Below are 20,253 nucleotides of genomic sequence, written 5' to 3'. Positions count from 1 at the left end.
AAGTCTAGGTAGACAAGTACAACCAGAGCAAAGTATACTAGTTCATTTTGTCCGGGTCTACAATATCTAAATGCAATATAATGTGCATTCTTTCAAACAGTTCATCAAGTAAGGAAGAAAATATCAGAGAAGTTACTTGATATTATATGAAGAGTAACAAAAAGAGAATGCTGGGCTTCCCTGGTGGCGCAGTGGTTAAGAAGCCACCTGCCAATGTAGGGGACACGGGTTTGATCCCTGGTCCGGGAAGATCTCACACGCCGCAGAACAGCTAAGCCCATGTGCCACAACTGCTGAAGCCCGTGAGCCACAACTACTGAAGCCTGCGTGCCTAGATCCCGTGCTCCACAACAAGAGAAGCCACTGCAATGAGAAGCCCGTGCACCACACGAAGAGTAGCCACTACTCGCCGCAACTAGAGAAAGCCCGTGTACAGCAACGGAGACCCAACGCAGCCAAAAATAAAATAAATAAATTTATAAAAAAAAAAGAGAATACTATTGTACTGATTTTTTTCCAGTTTATGACTAGTTGAGTTTAACTGGGACTTATGTTGTCCTGTGAATTCAAGTCTCTTTTGTCTTTGGTAATGAATGTTTGCTGAGGGCCAACCTGTAACATGACGTAATTTAGCACACAGGGAAGTCACAATTCCCCCTGCTTAGGACACTGCCCTCTCAAAGAGCCTTGTGCCAACTGTGTCTGCAATTCATTTCAGTCTAAGATTTGGAAGTTCCAAATCAAAGCTAAGGTTCTGATCACCTGTTTCTTTTATTGGATTTTGATTAATCAATTATTTATATTCACAGATAATTAACAAAAATCTAATTAATAGGTAATTAATCTATATTTTCTAACTGAATATAGACTCTATGAGAATATCAAATCATAGGTACCTACCTGAAGGAAGAAAGTAAAAAAAGAAATAATTCCCAGACCTAAAAAGAGCAATGAGAACATGTTGCATTTCTGCTGCTTCACTTCATCGTCCCCTGGTCCAAAAATCTACAAAAGAACATTTAAAACACCCACTTGGATTACATGATCTTTGTTTATTCCTCCCATAAACAATGGCTTGAGCATCACATTTTAAAAACTAGGTTTTGAATACGTGTTTTTTTTTAACTGCGGTAAAATATACGTAACATAAAAATGGCTGAACGGTAGATTTTAAGTATACTAGTCAGTGGCATTAAGTTGTACTGACAGTGTTGTGCCGCCTTCACTGCCACCCACGTCCAGAATTCTTTCATCATCCACAACTGAAATTCTGTACTCATTAAACAGTAACTCCCATGACCCTCCCCCCAGCCATTTGGGAGCCACCAGTCTACTTCCTGTCTCTATGAATCGGAGGAATACAATACGAGTTCCGTTCTGAGAGCGCGTTTGTAAGTCCAATTTGTTCGTTAAGTCCAACAAAGTTAGCCTAGGTACCCCACTAACACAATCGGGTATATATCAATAGTGCTGTACTGTATTAGGTTTATAATACTTTTCACACAAATAATACGTACATAAAAAACAAACACAAAAAATAAAGAGAACAGGTCTTCCCTGGTGGCGCAGTGGTTGAGAGTCCGCCTGCCGATGCAGGGGACACGGGTTCGTGCCCCGCTCCGGGAAGATCCCACATGCCGCGGAGCAGCTGGGCCCGTGAGCCATGGCCGCTGAGCCTGCGCGTCCGGAGCCCGTGCTCCGCAACGGGAGAGGCCACAACAGTGAGAGGCCCACGTACCGCAAAAAATAAAAAAATAAAAAATAATAATAATTAAAAAAAGAAAATAATGTACCTTCAAAAATTTGCAATAACATTGGAAAGTACCTATGTTAATATGCAAAGAAAAGGGCAGCGGGAAATTGTGACAGCATGATATTAACTATGTAAGAGAAATTAAGTGATGTAATATTAGAAAGAAAGGTGAGCATCAAAAGGTGAAGAATGGGGCTTCCCTGGTGGCGCAGTGGGTGAGAGTCCGCCTGCTGAAGCAGGGAACGTGGGTTCGTGCCCCCGTTCCGGGAAGATCCCACATGCCGCGGAGCGGCTGGGCCCGTGAGCCATGGCCGCCGAGCCTGCGCGTCCGGAGCCTGTGCTCCGCAACGGGAGAGGCCGCAACAGTGAGAGGCCCGCGTGCCCCAAAATAAAAAAAAGAAAAAAAGAAAAAGAAAACAGTACAATCTTACAGCACAGTACCTTGAAAAGTACAGTAGTGCGGTGCAACAGCTGGCATACGGGGGCTGGCACGCGCGTTCACAGCTGGCAAGTTCGCATGTAGCGGACTTACTGTTTGCGGTTATTAACATGGGCTGAAACGCTGCCTACGGACTGTGTGTGGCTGCACATTTTCGTGTTTGTGCCTCTTCCTCTGCATTTGCTGTTCCCTCTGCCTGAACTCCTCCCTGACCCCTACCTGCTCACCACCCTCCACTCCACGGGGCCTCTGCCCCGACAGGCCTCTCCTGACTTGCCCGCATGAAACAGCACCTCCAGCTCCAGCCCCTCCAGCCCCTGTACTGCCAGACCCTGCTTTTAAAATGCTTGCTGTGCTGTGACACATTACATATTTGCTTTTTGGTGGTGTTCTGTGTCTGTCCCAATAGAAGGTAAGCTGTTTGAGGGCAGAACTTAGTTTATTTTGTTTCCTGCTTGATCTCCAAGACCAGCATTTGACACAAAGGAGATGCCCCCAAATATAAATACAATCCACACAGCTCTTGAATTGCAGGAGAGCCAGGGATTGCCTTATTTTGTAATGTAAGAACAGTTGGAGGGTTCTTCCCAAGTTATTTTTCAGCTTGTGGTCTTAAACCAACGTTCAAAGTCACAAGCATAATAAACTCTTAGCAACTATACTCCAATAAAAATTAATTAAGAAATAAAATAAAACAAAACTTTGAAGGATAACACATTATATGAAGCTCAGAAAATAAAGATAGAAAAAAAGCTGAAGAACAGCAGAATAAAGTCGTAATGTGCTGGAGAATAATTCATCTTTAGCAAAAAAGTCTCTCCAATAACATTAGAGACTAAGTTTATAAAATATAAATGTTGGACTTTATGGAGCCTTAGATATTTCTGATCACTTCTGATAAATACCCCCAATGAATTTAACAACTGGATAGTGTAGGTTTTCCTTCTTAGCCTCCCCAAGCCTTGTAAGGATTGCTAAACAATGATGTAGCCATTGCTAAACAATGCTCAACATTGCTACAATTGCTAAACAGTGATGTAGCAACTTTTTGAATCCTTACTTCGAGGCAGACACTCTTGAATAGTTACCTAAATCATCTCTTAATCCTCAGCCATCCTAGGAGGTAGGTTTATTTTGCAGATGAAGAAACTGAGGTACAGCAAGGAAAAGCATTTGCCCAATTTGCACAGCGATTAAGTGGTGAGGCCAGTCTGCCCCCAGAGCCTAGCCTCTTGAACACTTGAGACTCGAACCCTTCCCCTGCCCCACCACCCAGCCATCCAGTGAGACATGCATCTCCTCTCCACAAACGGGATGGGGATCACTGCCTGACACCAGTTCATCCAAATGAAGAGAGTGAATCAGAATGCCTTCTTCAGGGAATTTACGGTTTCTAATTTCATTGATAGCCTAACTTGCCTGTTTTTTCTTTTGCCTCACAGCTTTCCTCCAAAGGGAATTAAAACCTCGGGCTTAGTTTAATGTGAGGCTGCTTTACTGCAAAATGGACCAGGTTGGCATGAGAACTGATGTAACGGTGGAGTGATTTCATCACTTCATCCTCAAGCTGTCCCGTGGTGTTTTCAGCCTCACCTCTATAATCTCTGAGAAGATGACCGAGAAAGCCGGCTGAAGCGCCCCGTTGGCAACAGCACACAGAGTTCCCACCACAAAGTAGGGCCATTCTGTTTTATTCAGTTTCAGGATCTTCATAAAAGACACCGGCGGCACAGTTTCATCCTAGAACACATACATGTCAGGACAAAAAGGTGACAACACTACCGTCACTGGAGTTTATGGACATAGAGAAGGCCTGGCATCACCCTCCAGGAGCTTGCAAACTAGGTGCAGAGAGTGACCAGGCTACAGCGAACTACTAGGGCGTTGGACAGGATGTTATCAAATGTTAACTCTGTCCATTGACGACACAGCGTAAGCTGAGTATGAGTCCTTCACCCAAGAAGCAATCTTTATGGCGTGACCAGCCCATCTCTATTCCAGCCTCGGCAGAGTGGGCAGAAGCAGGATCTGGGCACAAAATGCCCTAGAATTCAAGTCCAGTTCAACTCCGGCATGATGTTGGGGTCACATGAGACAAGACCCATGAAGGGATGGGTAAGTGTCCTCACCAACACAAGGCGCCATGATTAACCTGAGGACGTGGGCCTGGTCTCCTCACCCCGGAACCCTGCCCAGCGATTCCTTTTCTGTGACGTGTTCCCAGCTCACAAAACTAAAGTAACTACTCCCCTTTTCTTTCACCACTGTTCCCTCTGCGGACTTCTTCTATTTCATAGCTTAGCTTGTTTTGTGATCCCCCCACCCTGTTTGTTTACATGACTCTGCTTCTTTGTTTGTTTTCCTTTGTTTACATGACTCTACTTTGTTTGTTTGTTTGTTTTTAAGGTGAAGACTATGTCTTTATATCCCTAGAAATAGCCCAATGCCTGGCACACATCAGGTTCTCAGCAAATGCTGAACTCAGTGTCTGGTCAAGCATGAAGGATTCAGGTCACATAAAGGAGAGTATTCTGACTACAGAGGTGGTTTAACAGTAAACTAGATACAAAAGGTGCCTATGGAATCCCATAGCCTTACAGTTGTTTAAATAGGTCATGTTTGTGTCTCTATGAAAAAGAGAACATGGGAGTAGTTTCTATTCAGCCCTCTTCTTTCAAGCCACCCATTTTCTCTGCGTTTTAGGGTGTTTTTTTCCTCCCTAGTTAACATCGTGTAGCCCTGGTCTCCAGCCTGTTAAACGAGCTGAGGCTGCTCTCCACACGCCAACAGGTCTTCCAGGCCCTTCTGATCAGACTTAATTTCCCCCGCTCCCTGGGCACATTGTTTATCCCTCTATGATGACACTTAGGACACTCTTGTTGGTGTGGCATTTTCTGACTCCCACTCTTCTCTGTGCATTTCTCCAAGAGAAGGGCTCCTCTAAAATACCAGACTCTCAAGATTTAGCAGCAAAACTGTCCAGATAAATGAGGAAATGAGAAGTAAATACTTCCACAGCCAAAAAGGGGGAAACTGTTTATCTTACGGATGATAATCCAGCTCCACAATAATTCAATTGTTCTTCTCTTTCCATAAATACACCAAGATTGAGACCTCTGAGAGAGCCCTGGTCATCGCTGCATTCAATAACATTGTGGGCAGAGAAAAACAGATGCAGTGAATTCTCGGTAGGATTAGTGTCTTCAGGCCAACACAAAAGTAAAAATAAACTCAGCTTTTATCAATAAATAACATCAAAAGGTATTCTCAAACCATTTCTTAAAATCATAAAATATCTTTTCTTGGAATGGATTCCCTTTTTATCAATATTATAAAGGCTTCTGTTAACTTGAATTAATAATATCCCAAGTCTTCAGGTGAGAAATGTTAAAGAATGTACACTTTGGCTATTTCTGGTTATTCTCCTTTGTCTTAGCAAGAGAATTCCAATCTTATTCAGAGTAGCAATGCATATAGCAAAAGGATTCAGTTATCTACCCTTCCTTGTAGCTAAGTAACGCCATGTGATTAAGTTATGGCCAGTGACATATAAATAAAAGTACTGTATCGGACTTATGGAAAATCTTTGCTTCTTCTTGCTCCTTGGAACACAGATGTGATGGCTGGAGTTTCAGGAGCCATTTTCGATCATTGAGAATGGAAGCTACATGCCAGGATAGTGAGGATAAATATGAAAGGAACCTGAATCCATGGTAACCATGGCAGAGTCACCATTCTAGCCCTGGGTTTCTCACCTTTAAGATTTTTTTATGTGAAAGAGAAATAAAACCTCTTATTTTTCTTAAACTGATATTTATCTGAGTTTCCTAGCACAGAAATCAAAAGTAATCCTACCTACTAGAGCATGCAAATATCAGGGCCTCTTACTTTAGACCAGCCTTATTTATCTCTGGACCTCAAAAATAAGTGGAATATCTAGTTTTAATTTTAAGCATCTAAGCACAAAGACTATGTTTTTGGATCTTTTTTCATTGGAAATCCAATTTTAATTGGAACTGATTTCAATTTTTGACAAATACATTTAAAATTTGATATTTCCCTTTTTTAAGAAGAGTATGGCTCATGGCAGGAATCCTCTGTGCCTGCAATATACTTGCAAGACTAAGAATTTCAACAGCAAAACTAAGCAACTAAAGATTTAAGTGAAAAACAACTCACAAGTTCAATGGTTTCCACATCAAAGGCACTCTGATACTTTCGCGAATTCCTCAGGCTTTTATGAAAAGAACTCCTGACTATGGGACGAGCCAAACCCACGGCAGGATTTTCATCAGTTCGTGCAACTTTAAATTCTTCTGGCTGGATCTGGCTTCCTAATGTCTAAAAGAAGAACAAAACATTGAATTGTGTGTGTGCCTGTGTCCAGACGGACGTAAGTTTAGAACCAAGTTTAGAACCATACAGCCATTTGAATATCACGTGTCAAGACTTTCAGATTCCGTCACAGCTTCTCAAAGTTAGCTGCAAAGTGTCAAGAAGTATATCAACACGTGGAAGTAAAAGAGGTTACAAAGGACAGAAAGGTTAAATTCAATGTGAAACCTGGAATATAAAAATACTCTCTAAAAATTAAAAGGCAAAGTTTTCATTATCCAGCAGGTAACTGGGAATTTCCTCAATACGCCAGGATCCAGAGAACAAGTTAGAGACCACCACAGGGCAGAAGAATAAACAGAAACATTACCCAGGGCTCCTTTTTTTTTTTTTTTTTTTTTTTGCGGTACGTGGGCCTCTCACTGTTGTGGCCTCTCCCGTTGTGGAGCACAGGCTCCGGACACGCAGGCTCAGCGGCCATGGCTCACGGGCCCAGCCGCTCCGCGGCATGTGGGATCTTCCCAGACCGGGACACGAACCCGTGTCCCCTGCATCGGCAGGCGGACTCTCAACCACTGCGCCACCAGGGAAGCCCCCAGGGCTCATTTTTATAAACAAGGAAAAGCTGGTCACTGCCCGAGGGAGGCTGTTAATCTGGCTGAGTACCATCATGTTTCTTCCTCAGAGTCCTGCAGAGATGCATCCACACGTCACCCCAGGGGAACAGTCCTGCAGTTTCAGCCTCATTGCCCACTTTGGGATCAACTCTCTCCTTAAAGGGTCAGGGAGCGGGATAATTTAAGGACCTTTAGCTCAATGCTAGATGAGGGAATATCAACCCAACCTTCCTGGAGTCTAACTTTGTTCTCTGTTTGCTTCCGCCATGTCTGAGTCCACATATTAATGCTTTGTCCAGGACCTCAGTTCTTGTGCTATTGTCTTTTTCCCGTCAGGTCCTGTCCCCAAACCCAATTATCAGGCTAGTGCCTTACTGTACCCACAGAGGCTGTCTGTCTCGAGCTCTGGATCTAATCTGATCCTACTTTCCAGTTGTGCTTTCAGCACCTGACAGAATATTGCCCTTGTGCCTTGAACCCCACTGAAGGTACGCTCTGCTTGGTGGACTTCCTTGTTTCCCACTGGAACGGTTTCATACCATCTCCCAACAAAAGCCAACCTAGTGGGACTTCCCTGGTGGTGCAGTGGTTAAGAATCCACCTGCCAATGCAGGGGACACGGGTTCGATCCCTGGTCTGGGAAGATCCCACATGCCGTGGAGCCGCTAAGCCCGTGCGCTACAACTACTGAGCCTGCGCTCTAGAGCCTACGACCCACAACTACAGAAGCCCGCGTGCCTAGAGCTCACGCTCTGCAACGAGAGAAGCCACCGCAATGAGAAGCCCGTGCACCGCAACAAAGACCCAACGTAGCCAAAAATAAATAAGTAGATAGATTTTTTAAAAAACAGAAAAAACAACCTAGCTTAGAGACTTAGTCTTGTAACTGGTCCCCACATCCTCACTTCCATCCACTCCCACACTGCTATCACAGTCACTTTCCCGAAGGGCAGTCCTGCTCAAATCACACCCCAGCTCAACAATCTTCCACGGTTCCCCACCACATGCTCGAGCCTGGCTCCCCCAAATTCTAGCACATGGCAAGTCGAACTGAACCGCTTCTCATCAATCCTTTTCTTATCTTTTTCTCCTTTTGTCATCTTGTCCATGCTATCTCAACAGACAGTTCTTCCAATAAGCCCATTCTGATTTTAGACTTCTTCTATGACCAAATGCATAATCCCTCTCTCTATCTCATAATATACTTTTCTGTGCCTCACCTAAAGCCCTCATTTACTGGCAGCTGAGGTCATTGAGCTCCAAAGCCAAGATGGCCACTTTTCACCAGTTGATAAAAAGTATAGATTTGAAACCAATAGCCCTTATTTCCTACACCTGGATATACTTCGGCTGCCTCAAATATTCAACCATAAAAAATAAAACAATAAATGTTGAAAGGAAATATGGGTGAATATCCTAAGAACAACCCCAAATCCTGAAGACATGGAGAGGAAAAATGATAATCTAATCACATACAATTTTAAAGCTTTTTTTATGGCAGCCAACCAAACAACAAAGTGAAGTTGAGAGAACAAAGCAGGAAAAATACTTCCAATACACGCAAGAGAAATGTGTATTTCCTTTTTATGCAAGGTGTTCTTATAAATGAATAAGAATATCATGAACAACTCAACAGGAAACAGCCTAATACAGGAACAGACGCTTTCACAGAGGAAAATAGACAAACAGCTAAGGAACATGTGAAAAGATGCTGAGGACCCATTAAAATGATAGGATCTGGGTGATGTGCATCTGAAATGTGAAGAAAAAGAACAAAATTATGTACATACTAGTTACAGTTATATCAAAGCAAACGTATATACTTTTACAAATATAAGAATCATGTTTACAGAATAACACATTTTTAGGTTATTTATTTTGCAAAGTTGCTCAAGAAGTTCATTCCCCAGGCGATTAAGAATCTCTGTCCTAAAGAGTAAGTTGAAAACATTTTGGGCATTTTCCTTTATTTTCCTCCCCCCTCACCTTTCTCTTTAGAGATTCTTTCAACGACTCTGAATTAAAGCCTCAGATGTATATTTTAGGCATCTTCCTGAAAACTTCTTATTTCCCAACATGGCATTAGCTACGTGATATTTTAATAAACAAAATAAAGAATACTATATTGAGGAGAAGACAGCAGAAAAACTTCCCAGGAAGCAGATACCTGCATGTTAACAAGCCTGAAGTACACCCCTTCCTTCTTCATTAGTTCTTTGTGGCTTCCTTGCTCCACAATGACTCCATCCTCAAGCCCAGCAATGACATCTGCATTTCGGATTGTAGACAATCGGTGTGCTATCACTACAGTGGTCCGGCCTTCCCTGGCCTAAAGGGGAGAAGGACAAACATGTAAGGCAGGAGGGTTACTATGTCCCGCACTGTCAATTAACACACAATTAAGCACTTGGATGGAGGTGTTTGCGGATGATGCAAGAGCAGCTCACCATCCCCCGGTGATTAGGCCACAAAGGTCATCACTCACCTGTGAATGGCTAAAAGGAGACTTAAGTTCTGGACCAGACAGGAGGCCAGTCCCTCCAGGATGAGGATGGATAACTCTGGAGGTCTACAGCCCTTCTCAAATGTTTTCATACCTGTGTGAGGAGCCCTCGTTCTGAGTTATACGATATGCGAGAGACTTTAGCAGAAGCATGTTCAGAAGCTGTTGCCACATACAGTCTTCTCCAGAGCACTTCTGTAGTGCCTGATTTTGACTGTAATTCTAATGGACCACATGCAGGCAGCTTAGGTGAAAACATACCCTGGGATATGGATGGTTCACATCATGGTTCAAAGACCATCTGAATTCCAAACTCTGGAGTGGGGCCATTAACTATGATTTTTAACAAGTGCTTCAGGTGATTTTTACGGATGCTGAAATCTACAAATCACCCCCCTAAGTAGCTCCCTGAACTCACATGTCATTGGCTTGGTGGGTGTATGAACGGGCATTTACAACCTGGAAAATGCCCATCAAACTCTTCATGTTATGTCATTAACAATGGCTATTGTTTTTTAATACTCATTAGCCCTATCAAGACTAACCACTTCTTAAGACCACTCCTACTCTGAGGCAATAAGGCCACATCCTTAGGATGGTTATTAGAGTACAGCCAAAGTCACCTAAGTAGTTAAAAAGATAGAAATGAGAGGCTAATCATCAAAAAATCTACAAACAGTAAATGCTGGAGAGGGTGTGGAGAAAAGGGAACCCTCTTGCACTGTTGGTGGGCATGTAAATTGATACAGCCACTATGGAGAACAGTATGGAGGTTCCTTAAAAAACTAAAAACAGAACTACCATAGGACCCAGCAATCCCACTACTGGGCATATACCCTGAGAAAACCATAATTCAAAAAGAGTCATGTACCACAATGTTCACTGCAGCTCTATTTACAATAGCCAGGACATGGAAGCAGCCTAAGTGTCCATCGACAGATGAATGGATAAAGAAGATGTGGCACATATATACAATGGAATATTACTCAGCCATAAAGAGAAACAAAATTGAGTTATTTGTAGTGAGGTGGATGGACCTAGAGTCTGTCATACAGAGTGAAGTAAGTCAGAAAGAGAAAAACAAACACCATATGCTAACACATACATATGGAACCTAAAAAAAGAAAAAAAAGGTTCTGATGAACCTAGGGGCAGGACAGGAATAAAGACACAGACGTAGAGAATGGACTTGAGGCCACGGGGAGGGGGAAGGGTAAGCTGGGACGAAGTAAGAGAGTAGCACTGACATATATACACTGCCAGATGTAAAATAGATAGCTAGTGGGAAGCAGCTGCATGGCACAGGGAGATCAGCTCCGTGCTTTGCGACCACCTAGAGGGATGGGATAAGGAGGGTGGGAGGGAGACGCAAGAGGGAGGGGATATGGGGATATACGTGTGCATACAGCTGATTCACTTTGTCACACAGCAGAAACTAACACAACACTGTAAAGCAATTATACTCTAATAAAGATGTTAAAAAAAAAAGGCTAGATTTATAATAGCCAAAAAGTGAGAACAAATCCAAATGTTCATCAGTTGATCAAAAGATAAATGCAAGGTGGTATATCCATACAATGGAATAATAATGGGCCAGAAAAAGGAGTGAGATTCTGATGCATGTTTCAATATGGATGAACCTTGAAAACATTACGCTAAGTGAAAGAAGCCAGTCACAAGAGACCATGCCTCGTGTGATTCTATTTATATAAAATGTCCAGAATGGGCAAATCCACAGAGAGAGAAAGCAGATTATTGGTTGCCAAGAGCAAGGGTGAGGGTGGAATGGAGAGTGACTGCTAATCGGTACAAAGTTTCCTTTCAGGATGATGAAAATATTCTGTAGTGAGACTGTGCTGATGGTTGCAAAATCTCGTGACTGTACTGAAAAAACCAATGAATTGTGCATTTTAAAAGGGTGAACTTTATGGTATCTGAATTATATCTCAACTTTTTTAAAAAGAGCATCCATGAAAATTCTGAAAAAGTTAATGAGTATCTGGGTGATATCTCCACCAGATACTAAAACATAAAAAGCTACAGCAATTAGGGCTTCCCTGGTGGCGCAGTGGTTAAGTATCCGCCTGCCAACGCAGGGCACACGGGTTTGAGCCCTGGTCCGGGAAGATCCCACATGCCGCGGAGCAACTAAGCCTGTGCACCACAACTACTGAGCCTGCGCTCTAGAGCCCATGAGCCACAACTACTGAGCCCGCGCGCCTAGAGCTCGTGCTCCACAACAAGAGAAGCCACCACAATGAGAAGCCCACACACCGCAATGAAGAGTAGCCCCCCCCGCTCACCACAACTGGAAAAAGCCCGCAGGCAGCAACAAAAACCCAATGCAGCCAAAAATAAATAAATTAATTAATTAAAACAAAAAAAAAAGCTACAGCAATTAAAATAGTAAAGTCTGGGGGAAGCTATCACGTGAAAAGACAATTTGATCAATAGAACCATATAGAGAGTCCAGAAATAGACATGAAACATTTAAGAATTAGTATGATAGTATGAATAAATATGCTTTGTCTCTCTGTAGACAGAAGGTGGACTATGGAGCCAATTTTGTAGCCACCTGGAAAAAAATAATGTGGTCTTTCTTCTTCACTCCTTACTCTAAAATAACCAGATGAATCAATTGTGTTTAAATAAATATAAAAGAGTTACATCATAAAAAGAGAGAGAGACTAGAGCATAACTATTGGACAACATTTAAGACTGTTCTTTGATTTTTAGCATATGGGCCCCAAAGAAACATTCATAAATATTTACTGATTTACCGATATGGAAGCTGCATGGCTTTGCCCATGTATGATAAGGCAGAGAGGAAATACTTTGATCAACCTAATTATATTCACGATACTAACAGTGATGAGTAAACTGCTGACAGTGACTGGGTTATCATTATGATAATAATAGGTTGATGCTATATCAACTTAAAAAAAACAGAGGAATCGGAGTCAGACTTGTGAGTAAATGACTGGTGTGCAGGAGAAACAAAGTGTGCAAAGTTGCTAATTTCAAAATTAGCAACTGTCACCCTTGACCGAGATTCTTTGGCCAGAGTAGAGATCTGACACAAAGGGCTATTTTCAAACACCCCAGTGATGACAAAACATTGGCAAATAAATACCCTAGATTCAAGGACACCAACTATTAAGAAATTTGGAACTTCTACTAATTTTGGATGTGTAGGAATGAAAGGCAGGCCCAAACAAAGGAAGTACTATTCCATGAGCCTTTCTGGAACTTCTGGAAAAAAAGCATAAAATGAAACTTTTGGCAATCATTTCATTAAATCACTACTCTGGTTCTTTTCTTGCCCCTCCAGTATGGAAACACTATGAGTAGGAGAGTGTGTGTAGGTTTGAAACTTTGTGATTATGGACTTTCTTTAAAAAATCAAAATATCAAGTCTGCTTTTCTATTCTTCTTTAAGACCTTATATTGGAAAAACCTATTATTTATTTTGATGAATAGCTGCTATCTATTGAGTCAAAAGCAGAAATGGTCATTAGTAATTTTTTTAATGTAGACATGTATTATCTCAATGAGCTTGGCCATGGTAATCAATTCAGTAAAAATTTATTTAGGCTTTACTATGGGCAAGGCACTGGAGTAGGTGCTATAGAGACACAAACATGAACCATTTATTAATTCTGCCTTTTGGGGGTTTATTCTTTCTAAGACAGAGGAGGCATATAAGTAAATAGCTAACTACAATAACTTGGTGCCACGAGAGGTATTGATAAATGTATAAAGGATCCACAAAAGGAAAATATTATTCTTCCAGGCTAGGTAATAAGGGAGGAAAAACAATAACTATAATAGTAGTATATCCTTATGCTCCTCAGAGGAAAAATAATTAATTATAAAATTCAACTTTTCATTGTTAAAAGAGAGGGGGTATATAAATAGATGGACCAGCCAATTGACTGACTAGTATCACTGGGGGGAGTACAGTAATGAAGGATTTCCCTTTTGAAGACACAGTTTATAGTCTGCAAAATACATCAGTTCAGTTGTCTTGCAATGTATGGAGTCAATTGGGTAGATTATAAACTACCTGCAGCAACTACGGTAGATAAAACACGGTCACAAACGCTTTGCAGCTGCTCCCTTTCAGAGGTGGAGTCTATTTTTCCACCTCGTCGAATCTGGGCAGTCCTCGTGACTTGCTTTGACCAAACAATACGAAGGAATTAATGCTTGTGCAATTTCTGAAGCATAGACTTCAAGAGGCCTTACAGCTTGTGTGTTTGCCATCTTTGAAAGCTACCTGGAAAGGAAACTTGTCTGGTCTACTTGAGGATGAGAAGCCTACGTGAGGAGAATAAAGCTGCCTCAGGCAACAGCCATCACCAATTTCTAGGCACATGAAGGAGGCCATCTTGAACATTCCAGCCCAGATGACCCCTGACTAGGCAAAACCAATAGAGGAATCACAGCAGCCAACCCACTAAGTGCTGGATTAAAGCAACTGATATGGAAATTGGTAGTTAGACTGGGATGCTACTGTAACAAAACCCTAAAACATGTGACATTGGCTTTGGGTCTGGGATCTGAGTGGCAGGCAGTGGCTAGAAGGGAGGTGATGATACTGTTAGTGGAGACTGGAAGAAAAGTAAGGAAATTGCTACTGGAGGCTGGAAAGACAGTGACCTGTGTTATGTAACCTTAGAATAACTGGAAAAATTGTTCCCTGTAGTAACTTGGAAGAAAGATATTTTATCTAATGAACTTGTACATCTGGCTAAGGAGATTCCAGAGATCTCTAAACAGAATGTTGAAAGTGCCAGGCTGTATATGATAAGGTATGAGAAGAAAATGATGAGCTAAAGAAGAAGCCATTTGGTTTGCAAGGTGAATTTAGAAGCTACAAAGAAGACGCAGTACTTGCTGGGTTGGAAAATGAATTGTTAATCATCCAATCAAATGAGACCAAAGATCAAATCAGGGTGTAGGTGTAAGATTTTTTTGTTAAAATCTCTGAAAAATTTATGGCAAATTCTAGTAGACACTCTCTGCTACATAAAAGGGCTTCTAAGGCTCTCAAGGGTTTTCTAATGGCAGCTTCATATACAGCCCAAAGTAGAGAGAGGCTTGCCCCCCCCAAAAAAATTAAAGATGTAACTTTTGGGGCTTAAGCAAACTACAGTCAAATTCTAAGCAAACTCACAGAGTCTTTAAGAGAGTCCATCAGCTTGGACTAAAAGAGACTGAGAAAATTAAAAATGTAAAGAGGGCTCTGGGTCTCAAATTTCTATGGGCAGAAAGTATGCTGAGAAAGTTACTCAGCTGCAGACATGGGCCCTTTCTTATGGGAAAAGAAAGAGCTCTCAGAGGGAGAATCTGAGAGCCCAGAGGTTGGAGCCCCAAACCAAGCAGAAAAAGTGCACTAGGGAACCCATTCTACTAAGGGTAGAATTGAGCCTTAATCAAGGAACGTTTCCTTTCCTTGGAGCAGTGGAGTAATTGGCAACATGCATCTGACTGCATTTCAAAATTGCTATGGAGCAGTAACTGCTATGTGCTTCCTGTTTTCCTTTTTGAATAGGAGTGTCTGTTATAATTAGCCTGTCCCTGCCTCACCATTACATGGTGGGTATATGTGTGGAAGATAACGTCTCTTTAGTTCCTAGTCCTCTGGATCAAGATGAGCTTAACATGAAGAATCTCATCCATATCTGGACCACATACACGTCTTCAGGTACTGACTTTGAGCCTGATCTCATAACTGTATGAAAATTTTGAGGGTCTTGGGAAGAGGTGGATTTATTTTGCACTTGGGAGAAATGTAAATAATTGTGGCAGAGAGTGTGCTGTGGAAGATTAAATATGGTCATAGATCCTTTACAGCTCACCCATCAAGAAACAGAATCTATTTCCTCACTCCTTCAATCTGGGCTAGCCTTGTGACTTTCTGTGACCAATAGAATGTGGTGAAAGTGACATTGTGTGAGTTCTGGAGTCTACGCCTGTAGACGTCTTATAGCTTCTGCCTCTAGATACACTGGCCTGAGACTTCTGTGTAAAGAAGCTGGGTTAGCCTATTGTATGAGTGAATACAAGCATGAGTATGAGATGCCCAACCAACAGCCAGCACGTGAGTGAGGCCATCTTGGACCGTTTTAGCTAAGTCAACCCTCCAGGAAAATACAGCCATATATGTGCTCAGGTAAAAATAGCAGAAGATCCACCCAGCCAATCTACAGAAGTATTGCTTTAAGCCTGAATTTGGGTTTGTTATGCAGCAATAGGTAACTGATTCAGCAATCAATAAAAGGAATAATAATCATGGCAATGGTAATGACCATAATAATTGCATTGTTTCTCATGGGCAAGGTATGTGCTGAGAACTTTACATGCAGTATCTCATTTAATCTATTCAATCATCCTATGACATTATGTCTCCCCCTTCCCCCCACCCCAATTACTTCTGCAATATCTCAGGCTTAGAGGACTCCCACCTCAGCCTGCCTGGCACCACAACCTGTGCCCTTAAGCACCACCCCAAGCTGCTAATGGCTTTTCTTGGAGATTTAAAAGAACTGTGAGTGATTTGTCAGCTATTTTTAAAGTCAATATGTAAAAGGTTATCAACTGAGGAGTGGGCCATAATCCTACAGAACACAAATTGCTAAAACTGAATGAAGTAACCTGTCCAAATATGAATTAAAACTTGCAAGGCTATAATTTTTGCTGACAGAATTCATATCATGAAAAACAACATCTCCAGTAATTCTGTTCATTTAGCACAGCAAGGACTAACATATTGAATGTCTGTATCCTACAAAGTATTGGGACATGGGTCCTAGGGCTGAATAGGACTTTTTTTTCCCACATAAATATCTCTCTTATCCTACCTAACTTTAGGCTAAAAAGTCTATATTGACACATGAATGACCATTTATGTGTTTTGAGTTAAAATTAATTGTTTAATTTATGCATGTATTTATTTTTATGATTTCTTCATTTAAGTCACTTTTAATTAACTAAGCAAATACAATTCTCCTATGTATTATATTTTGTTTCCTTAATATTGAGACTTAATATACATGAAAGCAAGTATATAAATTTGTGAGGAATAATTATCATAATCTTTCATTAATTATTAAATTACATTATATAAAATAAGCCAAAATATTAATCTGATAAACCAGGAAGCATGAATTAACTACAGTTTATAGCACACAAGGCATCTGTGTTTACTTAGGATTCAGGTATAAATTTTCCTGAGAAAATAAGGTTCATACAGTTCATGTCTAAAATATCAAGATGATAGATACTATGTATAACTGAGTCACTTTGCTGTATACCTGAAACTAACACAACACTGTAAATCAACTATATTTCAATAAAAATCAAAAAATAAAACAGGGCTTCCCTGGTGGTGCAGTGGTTGAGAGTCCGCCTGCTGATGCAGGGGACACGGGCTCGTGCCCTGGTCCGGGAAGATCCCACGTGCCGCAGAGCGGCTGGGCCTCAGTGAGCCATGGCCGCTGAGCCTGCGCGTCCAGAGCCTGTGCTCCACAACGGGAGAGGCCACAACAGTGAGAGGCCCGCGTAGCGCAAAAATAAATAAATAAATAAAAATAAAAAAATAAAACAAAATAAAATAGGTCAATTCAAAAAAATAAAATTTCAAGAGGCAGGTTGGATAGACTAAGTAACTTGCACATTTAATTACTAAACTTTCTCAACTCAAATATATTTATGATGTTTATGTGTCTGAAACCCATTTACATGACGTCATCTGACTCTGGTTTTAATACTGTGTTGTTATTACAGATGACTTCAGCACTGACCTTGAAAGTGTCCCAAGGTAAGGTTCTTCCTTTGAAGCTTTAGTTTAGTAAAGATAACAGTGAGAAATTTAGAAACTCTGAGCCATGCCCGTGAGCTCAGCAGCCTTAAAAAGTGTTGCTTATTGTGGTTGAGAATCTGCCTGCCAGTGCAGGGGACACAGGTTCGAGCCCTGGGCTGGGAAGATTCCCACATGCCGCGGAGCAACTGGGCCCGTGAGCCACAACTACTGAGCCTGCGCGTCTGGAGCCTGTGCTCCGCAACAAGAGAGGCCGCGACAGTGAGAGGCCCGCGCACCGCGATGAAGAGCGGCCCCCACTCACCGCAACTAGAGAAAGCCCTTGCACAGACACGAAGACCCAACACAGCCAAAAATAAGTAAATAAAAAAAAAATAAGTGTTGCTTATTTATATGCTTAGAAAAACATGCAAGTTGAACTTATTTCCAGAAAAGCATCCATTCATTTTCATGAATAGATAAAGACGACGTACTGCCTACAAAATAAGGCAAATATTTGAACTGCTTTTCAGCTGGACCACTGCGTAAGTAACCAGATTTTTCTTTGTACATTTTACCACAACTACTTTTGATCAAAGCCCTAGCCTATGTGCAAGAAAAAAAACAAAGCTAAGCGGCTCACTGCACAGGTTTGGATTAGGGCTCACTGCACCTTGGTCAAAGCAAGCCAGTTAATGGGCTGCCCACCTCTCTCTGCAATGCGCCTTGACAGAAAGGAGAAACCAAGAAAGCCCCACGGGAGAGCTTCATTTGCTCTTATGTTTATGTTTTTCAACCTAGACTAGCAAAGCATTGGCAAGAATTTTCAATAAAGTTTCAACTGGCTGGCCTTCAGGTGTTTAGGGTCCACTGACCTTATCCAAAGCTGCCTGTACCTCAGCTTCGCTCTCAGTGTCCAGCGCTGAGGTGGCCTCATCCAGCAGCAGGATCTTGGGGTTGCGAACCAGAGCCCGAGCGATGGCGATTCTCTGCTTCTGTCCACCACTCAGCTGGGCCCCTCTCTCTCCAACCAGGGTGTCAAATTTCTACAAGAGAAAGCATGGTGGAGCTCTTGAAGTATTTCAACTAGAAAAAGCTATGGAGCCTAGAAATTCATGAAGACATCAGGGAGCTTCATTTTGACCATCGTAATGAGTCACAAATTATAATAAAATAAATAATATCGAATTCTGACAAACTACTAACATACTCTGTATAAAATTTTGTATGTTTCATGTACCAAGCTATACGCTCCAACTGGATAATTCAAGGGACTTACCTAGCAAAGTTGGACAACCTTGTACCTCAAACATTATTAGCTTAACCTCTGAAGAAAGAACTCACATGAGTTGAAATTCTCATTTCGAGGGCAACTACATTAACAGAGGCTTTACCTGTGGTAGTTTCATGATAAACTCATAGGCGTTGGCTTCCTTGACAGCTTTCTTTATTTCATCCATTGTTACATTTCCACGGCCATAACGAATATTTTCAGCAATGGTGGCAGAAAACAGCACCGGCTCCTGACTCACCACTCCAATTATTTCCCTCAGATACCTTACGTTAAACATCCTAATATCCTGCCCATCGATGGTAATCTGAAAAAACAAAATACTTCCATTGAATATTTTAAACCTTCTGATGTATAAAGCATCAAGACTCTAATTTGTTACCAAAAAAGCCTTAGCTAATATTTAACTTATTTCAGTGGTTAGAAATGAGAATTGGAAATAAAGCAATGTGGAAGACTAAAAATAAAAAGTGTATTCTCTCTTTTGATATTTATTATCTTACATATACAGTTTTTTTATGGATGGATTATTCTCCATAAGTGATTATATATTCGGTTATACATTTTTGGCATAACTATTATTTTTGCTTACCATTACTAAATCTGAATAAAAATGTCCCTTTACCTACCTAGTCTACATATCATTTTGATGGCATTATGATGTTTTACTGTATGTAATATACCATAATTTACTTTAGCATTTCCCACCTGCTGAATATCTGGCTTCCTTCAAGGAACACTGAAGGACAATCATTGTAAAGGCACAGAAATACCAGGCCGAAGCATATGATTTATTTTTTCTTCTCCAATAACAATTGCTTAACTTATACAATGACTGGCATATGTTGGGCATTTATTATTTGCTGAATAAAGGTTGAATAAACAACCCTCTAAAAAGATTTTTAATAATTTACAATGTCAGCAGGAATATATAAATATATATCTGCTTCATTGTAATTTATTAGCTTTTATCATTTTAATGTCTTTTCTAATTAATAAGTGTGTGGTGGTAGCTTATATTTATTTTAATTCATATACAATTATAAGTGAGGTTGAACATTTCTTTAAACTTTTTACAAATCTACATTTATTCTCGAAAGACTTGCATGTTCATATCCTATGATAGATTCATATTAATTTCTAAAATAGTGATAATAGTTTTCCCACATATGTCATAAATTATTTGTTCCAATTTATTGCTTTCTTTTATTTTAATTTTACTGATTTTTATGGGGAGAGATTTAAGGAAAAACTGAATCAGTCAACTGTACCACTGGGCATTTTTTCTATTATTTCAGCAGTAATAAAATTGCTAAATCACAATGTGAACAGTGAATATCTCTGACTTATAGAATTTCTGAAGACTTTTTTCCCTGCTGACGTGTATTTTCTTTAAAAAATGTATTACTCCAATAATAATTTAAAAAATAAGATGTTTTCAAATGCTTATCCTCAATGGTTAGTATTTACTATGTTCTTTTTAAAAAATGAATAAAACTGTTTACACTTGA

The 20,253-nt window shown here is 40.9% G+C and overlaps 1 protein-coding gene across 1 annotated transcript in view; it reads right to left on the bottom strand.

Moving 5' to 3' along the window:
• The window catches only part of LOC132524780 (phosphatidylcholine translocator ABCB4-like), a 75,715-nt gene that overhangs the window by 28,093 nt on the left and 27,369 nt on the right, over nt 1-20,253 (bottom strand). The window contains exons 13-18 of the mRNA XM_060157184.1: nt 18,846-19,049; nt 18,327-18,497; nt 9,312-9,473; nt 6,372-6,533; nt 3,786-3,932; nt 901-1,005 (exon numbers count right to left, since the gene is read on the bottom strand). Of these exons, the coding sequence (XP_060013167.1) occupies nt 901-1,005; nt 3,786-3,932; nt 6,372-6,533; nt 9,312-9,473; nt 18,327-18,497; nt 18,846-19,049 (951 nt within the window). The remainder of the gene's footprint in view (nt 1-900; nt 1,006-3,785; nt 3,933-6,371; nt 6,534-9,311; nt 9,474-18,326; nt 18,498-18,845; nt 19,050-20,253) is intronic.

The sequence above is a fragment of the Lagenorhynchus albirostris genome, chromosome 8 (genome assembly GCF_949774975.1).
Source record: "Lagenorhynchus albirostris chromosome 8, mLagAlb1.1, whole genome shotgun sequence".
NCBI lineage: Eukaryota > Metazoa > Chordata > Mammalia > Artiodactyla > Delphinidae > Lagenorhynchus > Lagenorhynchus albirostris.
Note: the sequence above shows the minus strand (reverse complement) of the source record. Positions and strands in the feature narration are given on the sequence as shown.